Genomic DNA, 16483 nt, shown 5'->3' with positions numbered 1-16483 from the left:
AGAGCACAGTGGGCAGAATGGCCTTCTCTGTTGCTATCACAATTCTGGGATTCTGTCCCTGCCCCATTTCACCTTAAATCCTGTTTAAGCTCGAGTATTTCTGATGGAGACTCTCTGAGCTGGGACATTACTGAGGTGGGACATTAACTCCTAGCCCACCGCCGCCATCTTCTCTTCCCCATCTCTGCTGGGGCTCGGTTACCAGGGGGCGGGGCCGGTTACCAGGTGCGGGGTTCGGCAGTCAGGAGGCGGGGCCCAGTTGTCGGGGGCGGGGCGCGACGTGTTTGCGTCATGACGGGGAGTGCGCGCCTGCGCAGTGAGGGTACCATCGGGAGCGGGTAAAATGGCGGCGGGTTTGGGGTGGGTGGGTTGCTGTGGAAACGGGGCCTGGGTCTCACCTGCAGTCTGGGCCGGGGTATTACCGTTTACCCCGGGACCCGGCTCTCCCTTCTCCCCTCTGGGAGGAGCCTGGCCGATGTTCGCCCTGAACTGGGGGAGAGAGAGAGAGAGAGCCACTCCTATAGGCTCTGACCCGCAATAAACCCCTCCCCACTTCCCTCTCTCCCCCCCCCCCCCCCCTCAGGCACTGTCATCTGTGTGTGTGTGTCTCTCTCTATGTGTCTGTGTCTCTCTCTATGTGTCTGTGTCTCTCTCTATGTGTCTGTGTCTCTCTCTATGTGTCTGTATGTCTCTATGTGTCTGTATGTCTCTATGTGTCTGTGTCTCTCTCTATGTGTCTGTATCTCTCTCTATGTGTCTGTGTGTGTGTCTCTCTCTATGTGTCTGTGTGTGTGTCTGAAGCTGGGCACATTGCTGCAAAGTTCACTCTGAGTTTCTTCTTGTCACCACCAGGTTAAAACTCTTACTGTGTTCACCCCAGTCCAACGCCGGCATCTCCACATCATTTCTTGTCCACAGGGGTTTGGATTGGAGAGGAACCTATTTCCTGCAATTGGACGGAAAGCTCAGAGATAGCCAATGGTAAATTTGTTATTCAAGCAGTTGTTTTGAATATTTATGCACAGAATATCAATCATTATTGTCTATCTGAAGGCCAAGGATGTGTGGTCTTTTCCTTTGAGAGCTGTGTGCTGTTTAAGCTGGTAAAGTTCAGCCCTGCCTTTAGTGCTGTTTGATCTTCAGACACATTGTGAGTTCTTGCTGAAATTGGCAGGTTGAGATATGACCTTTGAATCTTTTATCTTATGAATGTTTGAAGGTGGATAAGAATTATTTGTTTTTGTAATTAGTTACAAGTTTAAGATGTGCAGGAAGACATGAACCTATATAAATGTTACCAATGCTTTGAATCCAGAATCAGTCTGACCACTCACTCCAAATCTCTGCATCAACAACCGGCCTGCACTATTTCTTGTGATTTACTCTTTGCTCAGAGAGATGAGTTGCTGCAGCAAGCCAGGCTGCCTGACTGTGAGGCAAGTTGCCCTGACCTGTGATGGGACTCGGCTTTAAATCGTTTCTCGAGACTCTTTCCAAGGTATTGAGGCAAACCGTCTCTCCAGATGATCAGGGTTTGATCAGTCCCAAGGTCTGACTCCTGGTTTATGTCCAGACAGTGCCTGAGAAGCGAGTTTTGGTCTCACATTTCAATGGGGTAACTTTTGGGCAAACCCCAGTCAGGGTTCCTGTTTTTCCACTCTATCAGGAACTGCCAGTATGGATACCAGTGAGAACTGGCCTAGGCTCCGCTGTTAAATTCCCTTTTTCAAATACTCCGCTAGCGTTAGTACCTGGAATCCTGCGAAGGATGCACAAGTCAGTGATGTACAAAGTGCAACCAGCAATCAACTGAGGAGCAGGAGTAAGCCATCAACTCTGTTCTGCCATTCAATACAATGATGGCTGATCTGATTGTGGTCTGAAGTCTACATTCTGCTTACCCCCGATAACCTTTGACTCACTTGTTAGTCAGGTGTCTTTGTTAGTTCGGAATCTATCTGCCTCTGTTGCTGCGTCCACTGCTCGCTGCGGAACAGAGTTCCAAAGATTCATAGAAAGTCATATAAAACCTCCAGTGCAGAAACAGGCCATTCAGCCCATCGAGTCTGCACCGACCACAATCCCACCCAGGCTCTACTCCCATATCCCTACACGTTTACCCGCTAATCCCTCTAACCTACACATCTCAGGAGACTAAGGGGCAATTTTAGCATGGCCAATCCACCTAACTCGCACATCTTTGGACTGTGGGAGGAAACCGGAGCACCCGGTGGAAAGCCTCACAGACACGAGGAGAATGTGCAAACTCCACACAGACAGTGACCCAAGCCGGGAATCAAACCCAGGTCCCTGGAGCTGTGAAGCAGCAGTGCTAACCACTGTGCTACCGTGCCACCCCATCACCTTCAGAGAAAAAAATTCTTCTCATTTCCATTTTAAATTGGAGGCCTTTTATTTTTAATGTCTTCAAATTCCAGTCTCTCCCACAAGTGGAAACATCTTCCCAGTATTGACCCTCTCAAACTCCCTCGGGATTTTGTATGTTTCAATAAGTTCATCTCTCAATCTTCTAAACTCCAGTGGATATAAGCTCAATCTGTTTAAGTTTAAAGTTTACTTATTAGTTCACAAGTAGGCTTACATTAACACCTCAATGAAGTTACTGTGAAAATCCCCTAGTTGCCACACTACGTCGATGCCTGTTCAGGTACACTGAGGGAGAATTTAGCATGGCCAATGCACCTAAGCCACACATCTTTCGGACTGTGGGAGGAAGCCCATGCAGACATGGGGAGAACGTGCAGACTCTACATAGACAGTGACCCAAGTCGGGAATCGAACCTGGGTCTCTGGTGCTGTGAGGCAGCAGTGCTAACTTCTGTGCCAACATGCTGCCCTATCTCATCCTTGTAAGATAACCCTCTCCCATCCCAAGCATCAGCTGAGTGAGCCTTTTATGAATTGCTCCTAACACATTTATATCCTTTCTTAAATAAGGAGACCAAAACTGTACACAGTATTCTGGATTTGGTCTCACCAGCGTCCTGTACAACTGCAGCAAACCATGTATATAAATACTTTTATATTGCATTCCATATACAACATTCCATTTCCCTTTTGATTTATTATTGTCACGTGTATACAGTGAAAAGTATTGTTTCTTGCATACTATACAGACAAAGCAGATCCGTTCAAAGAGAAGGAAACAAGAGAGTGCAGAATGTAGTGTTACTGTCATAGCTAGGGTGTAGAGAAAGATCAACTTAATGCGAGGTAGTTTCATTCAAAGTCTGACAGCAGCAGGGAAGAAGCTGTTTTTGAGTTGGTTGGTACGTGACCTCAGATTTTTGTATCCTTTTCCCGATGGAAGAAGATGGAAGAGAGAATGTCTGGGGTGCGTAATTGTGCTGGCTACTTTGCTGAGGCAGCGGAAAGTGTAGACAGAGTCAATGGATGGGAGGCTGGTTTGCCTGATGGATTGGACTACACTCACGACCTTTTGTAGTTTCTTGCGGTCTTGGGCAGAGCAGGAGCCATACCAAGCTGTGATACAACCAGAAAGAATGCTTTCTATGGTGCATCTGTAAAAGTTGGTGAGAGTCGTAGCTGACATGCCAAATTTCCTTAGTCTTCTGAGAAAGTAGAGGCGTTGGTGGGGCTTTCTTAACTATAGTGTCGGCATGGGGGGACCAGGACAGGCTGTTGGTGATCAGGACACCTACAAACTTGAAAGCTCTCGACCCTTTCTACTTCGTCCTTGTTGATGTAGACAGGAGCATGTTCTCCTTTACGCTTCCTGAAGTCGATGACAATTTCCTTCGTTTTGTTGACATTGAGGGAGAGATTATTGTTGCTGCACCAGTTCACCAGATTCTCTATCTCTTTCCTGTACTCTGTCTCGTCACTGTTTGAGACCTGTCCCATTACGGTGGTGTTGTCAGCAAACTTGAAAATCAAATTGGAGGGGAATTTGGCCGCACAGTCATAGGTGTATAAGGAGTATAGTAGGGGGCTGAGAACACAGCCTTATGGGGCACCGGTGTTGAGGATGATCGTGGAGGAGGTGTTGTTGCCTATCCTTACTGATTGTGGTCTGTGAGTTAGGAAGTTCAGGATCCAGTCGCAGAGGGAGGTGCTGAGGCCCAGGCCACGGAGTTTGGAGATGGGTTTCATAGGAGTAATGGCGTTGAAGGCTGAGCTGTAGTCAATAAATAGGAGTCTGACATAGGTGTCCTTGTTATCTAGGTGTTCCAGAGTTGAGTGCAGGGCCAGGGAAATGGCATCTGCTGTGGACCTGTTGCAGCGGTAGGCAAAATATAGTGGATCCAGGTAGTCCGGGAGGCTGGAATTAATTCATGCCATGACTAGCCTTTCGCAAAACTTCATAATGATGGATCACTCATAACTCGCTGTGTCTGCATGCTAACTTTTCCTGACTCATGTACCAGGACACCCAGATCCCTCTGCAGCACTGAGTTCTGAAATCTCTCTCTCTCTCTCTTTTATTTTGCTTTTCTATTCTTCGTGCCAAAGTGGAAAGTTCACATTTTCCCACATTATACTCTGCCAGTTTTTCCCACTGCTTAACCTTAATATGTTTCCTTATTCCCCTTTGTGTCACCACAAATTTAACTACCACACATTCACTGCTTCATCCAAGTCATTGATATAAATTGTAAATAGTTGAGGGCCCAGTGCTGATTCTCTTATCACTTTGCCAACCTGAAAGTGACCCATTGTGCCTACTCGGATTCCTGTTGGTTGACCAATCCTCTATCTCTGCTGAGATGCCACTCCTACATCACAAGCTCTTATTTTGTGTGGCACCTTGTCAAATCGCTTCTCGAATTCTGGCCTCTAGGGAGGAGAGGAGTGCATTCAAGGGAAAAAGATCTTTCTAATTATAGGACCATTTTTCTTTCTCCAACAGGGGGAACGGAAAGGCGTGAATAAGTATTACCCTCCAGACTTTGATCCTGTCAAGGTAAGAGTTTGCTGGGTTTGAGGTGAAGTTCTTGGAGTAGTGTGTGAGAGTTACTGTATCCACAAAGATATTTTCATAAGCAATCATCCCTCTATATATGGCCAGAAGCGAGGAGATTCGCTGAAACATTCGGTACCATACACAGCTCTTCAGATACTGAAGTAGTCCGTGTCTAAATGCAGCAAGACCTGCACAGCATTCAAGCTTGGGCTGCTAAGAGACCAGCAACATTTGTGCCACATGTACCAGGCAATAGCCGTCTCCAAAAAGAGACAATCTAACCATCTCGCCTTTACACTCAATGGCATTGCCATTACTGAATTCCCCACTATTAATATCTGGGGCTTGCTATTGACCAAAAACCAAACTAGACCAGTAACAAATCAAACAGAGAATGCTCAGCAGATCAGGCAGCATCTGTGGAGAAAGGTTAACTCTTTCAGGCTGATGTTCTGATTACTGTAGCTACAAGAACGGGTTAGAGGCAGGGTGCAGTAGGTGACTCACCACCTGACCTCCGAAAGCCTGTCATCTACAAGGCACAGGTCAGGAGTGTGATGGAATACTCTCCGCTCGCCTGGATGAGTGCAGCTCCCACAACGCTCAGGAAGCTCGACACCATCCAGTGTTTCCAGCTTCGTTGGCCCCATTCACCACCTTCAACATTCACTCCCTCCACAGTGACAGCCGTGTGTCCCATCTACAAGATTTACTGCATTGACTCTCCAAGGCTCCTTCGACAGCAGATTGCAAAGCCTCATGCACTATCGCCTGGGAGAATAAGGGCGGCAGGTACATGGGAACACCACGAGTTCCCCTCCAAACCTGACTGGGAAATATATCGGCCGTTCCTTCACAGTCACTGGGTTGAATGGTGGGGTGGGGTGGGTGGGGTGGGGCGGGGTAGGGGGTGGTGGTGGGAGGTTAGGTTGCTGATGAATCTGCTCAGACATTAAAGCTGTGATGTCTTTACTTCCAATTTCTCAACAATGTTAATGTGTCTTTCAACCCTGGCAGCATGGCTCCCTCAACAAATACAGGAACAGCCACCCTTTGCGGGAAAGGGCCCGGAAACTCTCCCAGGGGATCCTCATTATCCGGTGAGTCCCTGCTTTCAGTCTGATATTCCAGCCTACCCAATTTCTACTGCATTTAGAGCAGTGCGGTGAGGGCGACAGGTCCCGGTATGTGTGTCTGGAGCTGGGGGGGGCGGCTCCCGGTGTGTGTGTCTGGAGACCGGGGGGGGGGCGGCTCCCGGTGTGTGTGTCTGGGGGGTGACGGCTCCCGGTGTGTGTGTCTGGGGGGTGACAGCTCCCGGTGTGTGTGTCTGGGGGGTGACGGCTCCCGGTGTGTGTGTCTGGGGGGTGACGGCTCCCGGTGTGTGTGTCTGGGGGGTGACGGCTCCCGGTGCGTGTGTCTGGGGGGGGTGACGGCTCCCGGTGTGTGTCTGGAGCTGGGGGGGCGGGGGGGGGCGGCTCCCGGTGTGTGTGTCTGGAGTTGGGGAGAGTGACGGCTCCCGGTGTGTGTGTCTGGAGACCGGGGGGGGGTGACGGCTCCCGGTGTGTGTGTCTGGAGACCGGGGGGGTGACGGCTCCCGGTGTGTGTGTCTGGAGACCGGGGGGGGCAGCTCCCGGTGTGTGTGTCTGGAGGTGGGGGGGGGTGACAGCTCCCGGTGTGTGTGTCTGGAGGTGGGGGGGGTGACGGCTCCCGGTGTGTGTGTCTGGGGGGTGACGGCTCCCGGTGTGTGTGTCTGGGGGGTGACGGCTCCCGGTGTGTGTGTCTGGGGGGTGACGGCTCCCGGTGTGTGTGTCTGGGGGGTGACGGCTCCCGGTGTGTGTGTCTGGAGGGTGACGGCTCCCGGTGTGTGTGTCTGGGGGGTGACGGCTCCCGGTGTGTGTGTCTGGAGGTTGGGGGGGGTGACAGCTCCCGGTGTGTGTGTCTGGAGGTTGGGGGGGGTGACAGCTCCCGGTGTGTGTGTCTGGAGACCGGTGAGGTGACGGCTCTCGGTGTGTCTGTCTGGAGTTGGGGAGAGTGACGGCTCCAGGTGTGTGTCTGGAGTTGGGGAGAGTGACGGCTCCTGGTGTGTGTGTCTGGAGTTGGGGAGAGTGACGGCTCCTGGTGTGTGTGTCTGGAGTTGGGGAGAGTGACGGCTCCTGGTGTGTGTGTCTGGAGTTGGGGAGAGTGACGTCTCCTGGTGTGTGTGTCTGGAGTTAGGGAGAGTGACGGCTCCTGGTGTGTCTGTCTGGAGTTGGGGAGAGTGACGGCTCCTGGTGTGTGTGTCTGGAGTTGGGGAGAGTGACGGCTCCCGGTGTGTGTGTCTGGAGTTGGGGAGAGTGACGGCTCCCGGTGTGTGTGTCTGGAGTTGGGGAGAGTGACGGCTCCTGGTGTGTCTGTCTGGAGTTGGGGAGAGTGACGGCTCCTGGTGTGTGTGTCTGGAGTTGGGGAGAGTGACGGCTCCCGGTGTGTGTGTCTGGAGTTGGGGAGAGTGACGGCTCCTGGTGTGTGTGTCTGGAGTTGGGGAGAGTGACGGCTCCTGGTGTGTGTGTCTGGAGTTGGGGAGAGTGACGGCTCCCGGTGTGTGTGTCTGGAGTTGGGGAGAGTGACGGCTCCTGGTGTGTGTGTCTGGAGTTGGGGAGAGTGACGGCTCCCGGTGTGTGTGTCTGGAGTTGGGGAGAGTGACGGCTCCTGGTGTGTCTGTCTGGAGTTGGGGAGAGTGACGGCTCCTGGTGTGTGTGTCTGGAGTTGGGGAGAGTGACGGCTCCCGGTGTGTGTGTCTGGAGTTGGGGAGAGTGACGGCTCCTGGTGTGTGTGTCTGGAGTTGGGGAGAGTGACGGCTCCTGGTGTGTGTGTCTGGAGTTGGGGAGAGTGACGGCTCCTGGTGTGTGTGTCTGGAGTTGGGGAGAGTGACGGCTCCTGGTGTGTGTGTCTGGAGTTGGGGAGAGTGACGGCTCCTGGTGTGTGTGTCTGGAGACCGGGGGGGGTGACGGCTCCTGGTGTGTGTGTCTGGAGTTGGGGAGAGTGACGGCTCCTGGTGTGTGTGTCTGGAGTTGGGGAGAGTGGCGGCTCCTGGTGTGTGTGTCTGGAGTTGGGGAGAGTGACGGCTCCCGGTGTGTGTGTCTGGAGTTGGGGAGAGTGACGGCTCCTGGTGTGTGTGTCTGGAGTTGGGGAGAGTGACGGCTCCTGGTGTGTGTGTCTGGAGGCGGGGGGGGGGGTGACGGCTCCTGGTGTGTGTGTCTGGAGGCGGGGGGGGGGGTGACGGCTCCTGGTGTGTGTGTCTGGAGGCGGGGGTGATTGACTACATGCTGTGGTTTGATGTTACAGAGCTCCGGAAGCCGCCTTGTTTCTGATTATTTGCTGTTTTTTGAGCTCCTATTGATGTCAGGGTGACCCAGTTAAGCGGGAGATTTGACCAATGGCTTCTGTCCAGCCAAACCTGTGTGGGGAATGGGGTGAGGCTTGGTTGGTTTGGCAGTCTTGCCCCTGTTAGCCCCGATACATGTCCTGCCAATGCTCACTGTGCAAGCTCACACTTTGCCCGGCTGGTGCAGCAGAAAGGGGCCAGATTCTGTGGACATGGAAGTTCAGGGTAAGCAAATCATTATCATTCCATTGGAGTCGTTTTGAAGTTTACCTGTATCCAAATCTTGTCTTTCCCTGAAGGTTTGAGATGCCATACAACATCTGGTGTGATGGCTGTGGGAAGCACATTGGAATGGGTAAGTCTGGGGAAATGTGGAGTGTGTGTGAAGAACATAAGAACATAAGAAATAGGAGCAGGAGTAGGCCATCTAGCCCCTCGAGCCTGCCCCGCCATTCAATAAGATCATGGCTGATGTGACGTGGATCAGTACCACTTACCCGCCTGATCCCCATAACCCTTAATTCCCTTACCGATCAGGAATCCATCCATCCGCGCTTTAAACATATTCAGCGAGGTAGCCTCCACCACCTCAGTGGGCAGAGAATTCCAGAGATTCACCACCCTCTGGGAGAAGAAGTTCCTCCTCAACTCTGTCTTAAACCGACCCCCCCTTATTTTGAGGCTGTGTCCTCTAGTTTTAACTTCCTTACTAAGTGGAAAGAATCTCTCCGCCTCCACCCTATCCAGCCCCCGCATTATCTTATAAGTCTCCATAAGATCCCCCCTCATCCTTCTAAACTCCAACGAGTACAAACCCAATCTCCTCAGCCTCTCCTCATAATCCAAACCCCTCATCTCCGGTATCAACCTGGTGAACCTTCTCTGCACTCCCTCCAATGCCAATATATCCTTCCTCATATAAGGGGACCAATACTGCACACAGTTTTCCAGCTGCGGCCTCACCAATGCCCTGTACAGGTGCATCAAGACATCCCTGCTTTTATATTCTATCCCCCTCGCAATATAGGCCAACATCCCATTTGCCTTCTTGATCACCTGTTGTACCTGCAGACTGGGCTTTTGCGTCTCATGCACAAGGACCCCCAGGTCCCTTTGCACGGTAGCATGTTTTAATTTGTTTCCATTGAGATAGTAATCCCATTTGTTATTATTTCCTCCAAAGTGTATAACCTCGCATTTCTCAACGTTATACTCCATTTGCCATATCCTCGCCTACTCACTCAGCCTGTCCAAATCTCTCTGCAGATCTTCTCCGTCCTCCACACGATTCACTTTTCCACTTATCTTTGTGTCGTCTGCAAACTTCGTTACCCTACACTCCGTCCCCTCCTCCAGATCATCTATATAAATGGTAAACAGTTGCGGCCCGAGTACCGATCCCTGCGGCACGCCACTAGTTACCTTCCTCCAACCGGAAAAACACCCATTTATTCCGACTCTTTGCTTCCTGACGGATAGCCAGTCCCCAATCCACTTTAACACACTACCCCCAACTCCGTGTGCCCTAAGGGATGGTGAAGTTTGATGCTCAGACTGGTGTTGAGTCAAGTCAAAGTGGGTGCAGTTAGCTCTGCTCTTTGCGTTTGGTTCCACAAGAAATTTTTGCAGCCATTTTTTTAAGAGGTGCCATCAGGAAGAAAGTGCAGTAGGAACCTCGTGCTGTACCTGTCCCGGGAATGTTTGATGGGGACAGTGTAGAGGGAGCTTTATTCTGTATCTAACCCCGTGCTGTACCTGTCCTGGGAGTGTTTGATGGGGACAGTGTAGAGGGAGCTTTATTCTGTATCTAACCCCGTGCTGTACCTGTTCTGGGAATGTTTGATGGGGACAGTGTAGAGGGAGCTTTATTCCGTATCTAACCCCGTGCTGTACCTGTCCTGGGAATGTTTGATGGGGACAGTGTAAAGGGAGCTTTATTCTGTATCTAAACCAGTGCTGTACCTGTCCTGGGGGTGTTTGATGGGGGACAGTGTAGAGGGAGATTTATTCTGTATCTAACCCCGTGCTGTCCCTGTCCTGGGAGTGTTTGGGGACAGTGTAGAGGGAGATGTATTCTGGGGTTGATGGAGTGACAATGTTTTTTTCCTGGTTCTAGGTGTCCGGTACAATGCAGAGAAGAAGAAGGTTGGGAACTACTACACAACCCCTATTTACAGGTACCATCTACGGCACAATCTGTGTTTCCTGTGCGCTCTGCCTCTCCTCGCTACCTCCCTCCCTCCTTTTCTCCCTCCTCGCTGCCCCCTCCTCCTCTTTCTCCCCTCCCCCCTCTTTCTCTTTACTCAACAAGGATGTGATGTTGGGTGTTCCAGGTTTCGGATGAAATGCCATTTGTGTGTGAATTACATTGAGATGCAAACCGACCCAGCAAACTGTGACTATGTGATTGTGAGTGGAGCACGGCGCAAAGAGGAGCGATGGGACATGAAGGACAATGACCAAATTTTAACCACTGGTTAGTAACCCAAGAGAGGGGAACAGGATACTGTTTGTGGGCTAATGGTTGGCGTGGGGAGGACTGGAGAGTTGGTGCAGGGAAAGCCGGGGGCTGGAGAGTCGGTGCAGGGTGGGGTGCGAGGGTCAGGGCAGGGTGCGAGGGTCGGTGTGGGGAGGGCCTGGGACTGGATGGTCGGTGTGGGGAGGGTCGATGTGGGCAGGTGACTGAGGGACTGGGTGTGAGGCTGGTGCTGTGTTTTCTACATTTAAACACACATGTCATTAATCTTTCAGAACATGAGGAGAAGAAGAAGTTGGAGACGGATCCCATGTATAAGCTGGAACATGGGGTGGATGACCAGGAGAAGCTGAAGATCGCTGTCCCCACCCTGTCCAACATCCAGGAGATGCAGAGTGCCTGGAAAGATGACTTTGCTATTAACAGCATGCTGCGTAAGAAATTCCGGGTATGTCGTTGCTGAGCAATTATCTTCAAACTGTGAAGCTGTCAGTGTAGAGGCACCAGACACGTATTCAACTGAGGGCAACACCAGTCAGTGTCACGGTGTCTGCACCCACCCACCCAGGGCAGTCTGTGTCGGGGTGTCTGTCCCCCTGAGCGTGACGCCAGCCAGTCGGGGTGTCTGCACCCCTCCACTCCCCGAGGGTGACACCAGTCACTGGTCTGAAGGTAGACACACGATCCAAAGCAGAATATCCTTAGTGAAGGCTTGTTTGTTTCCCTGGTGTCCTGACGGGTACTCTATGATTATTTATGCTCTATTAAGGAAACAAAGAGTAGGAATTAATGGGTGCTTTTCAAATTGGCAGGCAATAACGAGTGGGGTGCCACAGGGAACAGTGCTGGGCACCCCAGCTATTCACAATATAAATAATTTGGATGAGGGAACAAAATGTAACACCTCAAAGTTTGCAGATGACACCAAGTTGGGTGGGAGGGTGAACTGTGACGAGGATGCAGAGATCCTTCAGAATGATCTGGACAGGTGGGTGAGTGGGCAACTCAATGGCAGGTGCAGTATAATTTGGATAAATGTGAGGTTATTCACTTTGGAAGCAAAAACAAGGCGGCAGATTACTACCTGAATGGCTGTAAATTGGGAGAGGGGAATGTGCAGCGGGACCTGGGTGTCCTTGTGCACCAGTCACTGAAGGTAAGCATGCAGGTGCAGCAGGTGGTAAAGAAGGCAAATGGTATGTTGGCCTTCATTGTGAAAGGATTTGAATACAGGAGCAGGGATGTGTTGTTGCAATTATACAGGACCTTGGTGAGGCCACACCTAGAGTATTGAGTGCAGTTTTGGTCTCCTTTTCTGAGGAAGGATGTTCTTGCTCTCGAGGGAGTGCAGCGAAGGTTTACCAGGCTGATTCCGGGGATGGCGGGACTGATGTATGAGGAGAGATTGACTAGGTTAGGATTGTTTTCGCTGGAGTTCAGATGAATGAGGGGGGATCTCATAAAGACTTATAAAATTCTAACGGGCCTAGACAGGGTAGATGCAGAGAGGATGTTCCCGATGGTGGGGGAATCCAGAACCAGGGGTCTCAGTCTGAGGATTCAGGGTAGACCATTTAGGACGGAGATGAGACATTTCTTCACCCAAAGAGTGGTGAGCCTGTGGAATTCATTCCCACAGGAAGTAGTTGATGCCAAAACATTGAATTTATTCAAGGGGCGGCTGGATGTAGCATTGGGGCGAATGGGATCGAAGGTTATAGGGAAAAAGCAGGATTAGACTATTGAGTTGGATGATCAGCCATGATCGTGATGACAGAGCAGGCTCGAAGGGCCAAATGGCCTCCTTCTGCTCCTATCTTCTATGTTTCCATTAGTCTTGTAGATTCGTTGTTGGATTAATGTCATCTCCTGTCTCTAGGATGAGAAGAAGGTATTGAAAGAGGTGGAAGAAAAAGATGAAGCTCTTCGGAATAAAGCCTGTCTCAGCATTCCCCTGGTTCAGGAGTCCGAGGACGACAAGCACTTGGCTTCACTTCTCAAATTCCGCACCATGGATTGTAAGTTGGGAGGGATCAATTTATAAAATCATAGAATCCCTCCAGTGCAGGAGGAGTGAATTGAATCATTCAAACAGGAGTTGATATTGTTGTCAAATTGCCCCTTAGTGTCAGAGGGGCTAGCAGGGCAAAGATGTGAGGTTATGGGGCTTAGGTGGGTTTGTTGTCAGTGCGGGCTCAATGGGCCAAATGGCCTCTTTCTGCATTGTAGGGGTTCTGTGAACACTGATCCATTCTATCCCAGGCTCTTTAATAAGAAATGAAATGCTCAGCTAATATTTTGAGGAGACGGGTTAATCTTTGGGTGTTATTTTGGGGAGGTGCTGGGATAGTGTGTGGGGCTTGTTAGCTCGCCACTGGAACAGAGTGAGAGTGTATGTGGATTGTACTCAGTACGTCCTCAATCAGGCGGATGCACTCTGAGTTTTGGCACAGGTCCATGAAGCCCAGGTAACTGGCTTCTTTCCGTACGTGGGAGCATTGAACTTGCCCAGTTTCACTGTCACTGGTGGCTAACTGTCAGGGTTGTGGAAAAATTGTTTGCGCCGTTAGCTGTCAGTCTCCTCATTCACTGAGATTCAGTCTGGATTGCCCTGAGACTATAGGTTTGGAAAGGATGTTCTCGGCTCTGCCTCATTCATGGATAAATCCTCTGTCAGAGCAACCAAGATAGAAGAGAATGTGAGAGGCTGCTTCCCTGAGTGAGGTGTAGTTAGTGACTGGGTGCACATTGTTATTTAACAGGGCTCAGCAGCAGAATAGAAAGGAAAAGGCAGACCGGCACTCGGCCTAGAGCAGTGCATGGAGTTGTGTACGGGACACCAACACACTGGGTGTCAACAAGCCAACATGGTTTTCCTAAAGGGAAATGGATTAGAATTTGTTGAGGATGTAACTAGTAGGGTAGATAAAAGAGAATAAGTAAATGTAGTATATCCACAAGGCATTCAATAAGGTGCCACAAAAATCTTTCTCTACACCCTAGCTGTGACTGTAACACTACGTTCCTCACCCTTTCCTTCTCTATGAACTGTATGCTTTGTCTGTATAGCGTGCAAGAAACCATACTTTTCACTGTATACCAATACATGTGACAAATTAAATCAGAAAAGGTTACTGGGCAAGATAAGGGCTCATGGAGCTGGGGGTAGTATATTAGCCAAGGATTAGAAGACTGGCCAAAATACAGTAAGCAGAGAGTGGGCATAAACGGGGCCTTTTCTGGTTGGCAGGGAGTGGGTGGCGGAGTGCCACAAGGATCAGTGCTGAGGCCTCAACTATTTACAATCAATCTCAATAACTTGGATGAAGAGACAGAGAGTGATGTATCCAACTTTGCTGATGGTACCAGGCTAGCTGGGAAGGTAAGCTGTGGGAAGGACGCAGAAGCTGCAAAAGGATAAGGACAAGTTAAGCAAGTGGACCACAAGATGGCACAGGGCATCTAATGTAGGGAAGTATGAAGTCATTCACTTTGGTCCTAAGAATAGAAAAGCACGGATAGTTTTTAATGGTGTGAGACTTGTAAGTGTTGATGTTTAAAGAGACTTGGGTCTGTCTGTACAAGAAATGAAGAAAGTTATCATGCAACTGCAGCAATCAGGGAGGCAAATGGCATCTGGCCTTTACTGGGGGCTAGAGTACAAGCATAAAGAAATCTTTCTATAGGTGAGACCATGTAAATATGTCGGGATATGGGGATAGGGCCTGGGTGGGATTGTGGTCGGTGCAGACTCGATGGGCCAAATGGCCTCTTTCTGCACTGTAGCGTTTCTATGAGTTCTGGTTTGAGAAAGGATATACTGGCATTGGAGGGGGTACAGCGAAGGTTCACTAAATTGGTCCCTGGGATGAGGGGGGTTGTCCTGGGATGAGGGCCTGAGTAAACTGGGCTTGTATTCTCTGGAGTTCAGAAGAGTGAGAGGCGATCTCATTGAAATGTTTAAAATTCTGAGGCGCTGAGAGGTTGTTTCAGTTGGTCAGCAAACGCTAAAACACAGGGGCACAGTCTCAGGATAAGAGGATGGATCATTCAGGACTCGGAGATAAGGAGAAATGACTTGACTTGAAGGGTTGTGAATCTTTGGAATTCTCTATCCCAAAGAGATGTGGAGGAAAACTTTTTTACCAGAGAGTGGTGATGGTCTGGAATGCGCTGCCTGGGAGGGTGGTGGAGGCGGGATGCCTCACATCCTTTAAAAAGTATCTGAATGAGACCTTGGCACATCATAACATTCAGGGCGATGGGCCGCGTGCTGGCAGATGGGATCAGATGGGAGGTCAGGTATTTCTCCAGTGTCGGTGCAGACTCGATGGGCTGAAGGGCCTCTTCTGCGCTGTATGATTTTATGGAATAGAGGGTTATACTGAGAAAAGATGGGATGATGCTTGCGTGGAGCATAAACATTGGCATGGGCTGGTTAGGCTGATTGTCCTGTTTCTGTCTGTTATATAACAGACTATAGGTCATACCAGCAAGATAGTGATTCTGGTGCTGGTCCCAAACGGATCAGCCATGCTCCTATTGAATGGTGGAGCAGGGGCTGAATGGCCTACTCCTGTTTTTTATGGTCTTGGTATTCCTTACACAGCCTACGAGGACAAGCAGAGAATCAAACGGAAGGAAATCACCTCACGGTCCTGGTTTGCTTCACCCCCAGCTGCAGTGGGAGAGAAGGCTGGCGAGACCTTAAAAAAACTGGGATTGAGTAAAATATCGACGACCAAAACCTTAAACAGCCCAAACGGAATTGCTGCAAGTGACCTGGGAATAATCCGAAGGAAATCGGGAGAATGTTCAGCAAGCCAGAAGCAGCGACCACTCTCAGCCAGCGGAGATCAGGACTCCAGACTGGAGATGAGGAGCAGAGTCGATCACATTGCAGACAGTCCAAGTCAAGAGAGTGACAGCACTTCAAGGGGGGAAACTGGTTTTTCTCTGCAGACTGGGGCTGTGATGGACTCTGAGGCGAATACCAGCTCACTTGTTGCTGATTATTCTGACTCCGGTTCAGATGCAGACATTTCATGAGCTGTGCCTGAATGTAAATAGCAGACAGATATTCCTGATTTATAATTCATTGCTGTGCAATAAATACCCTAATATCAACCCGAGTGTTTTTGAAGAATTCTGTCTGTATTGAATTAGCAACATTAACATTGATTATGGACTAAGCCTGCTCTGTAGCTCAGTATTGGGGCTGTCCTGATTCCAAACGGTGTCTGTTCCCAGCCTGCTTGGAAAGCTGTGAGGAGATACCAATTCCTAAAATTACATCAAATTTAAAACATTCCTTGTGAGAGTGTGTTCCATGTTATCACCACTCTTGTGGATAACAATAGATATTTTGGAGTTCTATATTGGATTTATTTGTAATGATGTACTGTGCTCAGTCATGTAATGAGTACTGTGCTCAGTTCTGGTCGCCTCATTACAGGAAGGATGTGGAAAAGATTAAAAGGGTGCAGAGAAGATTTACAAGGATGTTGCCTGGATTGAGTGGCATGCCTTGTGAGGATAGGCTGAGGGAGCTCGGTCTTTTCTCCTTGGAGAGACGTAGGATGAGAGGAGACCTAATAGCGGTATATAAGATGTTGAGAGGCATAGATCGGGTGGACTCTCAGAGGCTTTTTCCCAGGGTGGAAATGGCTGCTACAAGAGGACACAGGTTTAAGGTGCTTGG

At 50.0% G+C, this 16483-nt stretch overlaps 1 protein-coding gene across 2 annotated transcripts; it reads left to right on the top strand.

Moving 5' to 3' along the window:
* Positions 1-286: 286 nt before the first annotated feature.
* yju2b (YJU2 splicing factor homolog B) lies at positions 287-15913 on the top strand. 2 transcript variants are annotated; one of them, XM_078234969.1, is made up of 10 exons: positions 287-338; positions 853-981; positions 4892-4945; positions 5963-6045; positions 8606-8661; positions 10423-10483; positions 10640-10782; positions 11058-11230; positions 12662-12800; positions 15392-15913. In XM_078234969.1, the coding sequence occupies exons 2-10, from the start codon at positions 979-981 to the stop codon at positions 15829-15831; spliced, it is 1152 nt and encodes a 383-aa protein (XP_078091095.1). In that variant the 5' UTR covers positions 287-338; positions 853-978; the 3' UTR covers positions 15832-15913. The 2 variants fall into 2 exon arrangements, with proteins under 2 accessions (XP_078091095.1, XP_078091097.1); XM_078234971.1 differs by having other exon boundaries at positions 15461-15903.
* Positions 15914-16483: the final 570 nt, after the last annotated feature.

The sequence above is a fragment of the Mustelus asterias genome, chromosome 19 (assembly GCF_964213995.1).
Source record: "Mustelus asterias chromosome 19, sMusAst1.hap1.1, whole genome shotgun sequence".
Taxonomy (NCBI): domain Eukaryota; kingdom Metazoa; phylum Chordata; class Chondrichthyes; order Carcharhiniformes; family Triakidae; genus Mustelus; species Mustelus asterias.
This window is presented reverse-complemented; position numbering and strand designations above follow the sequence as displayed.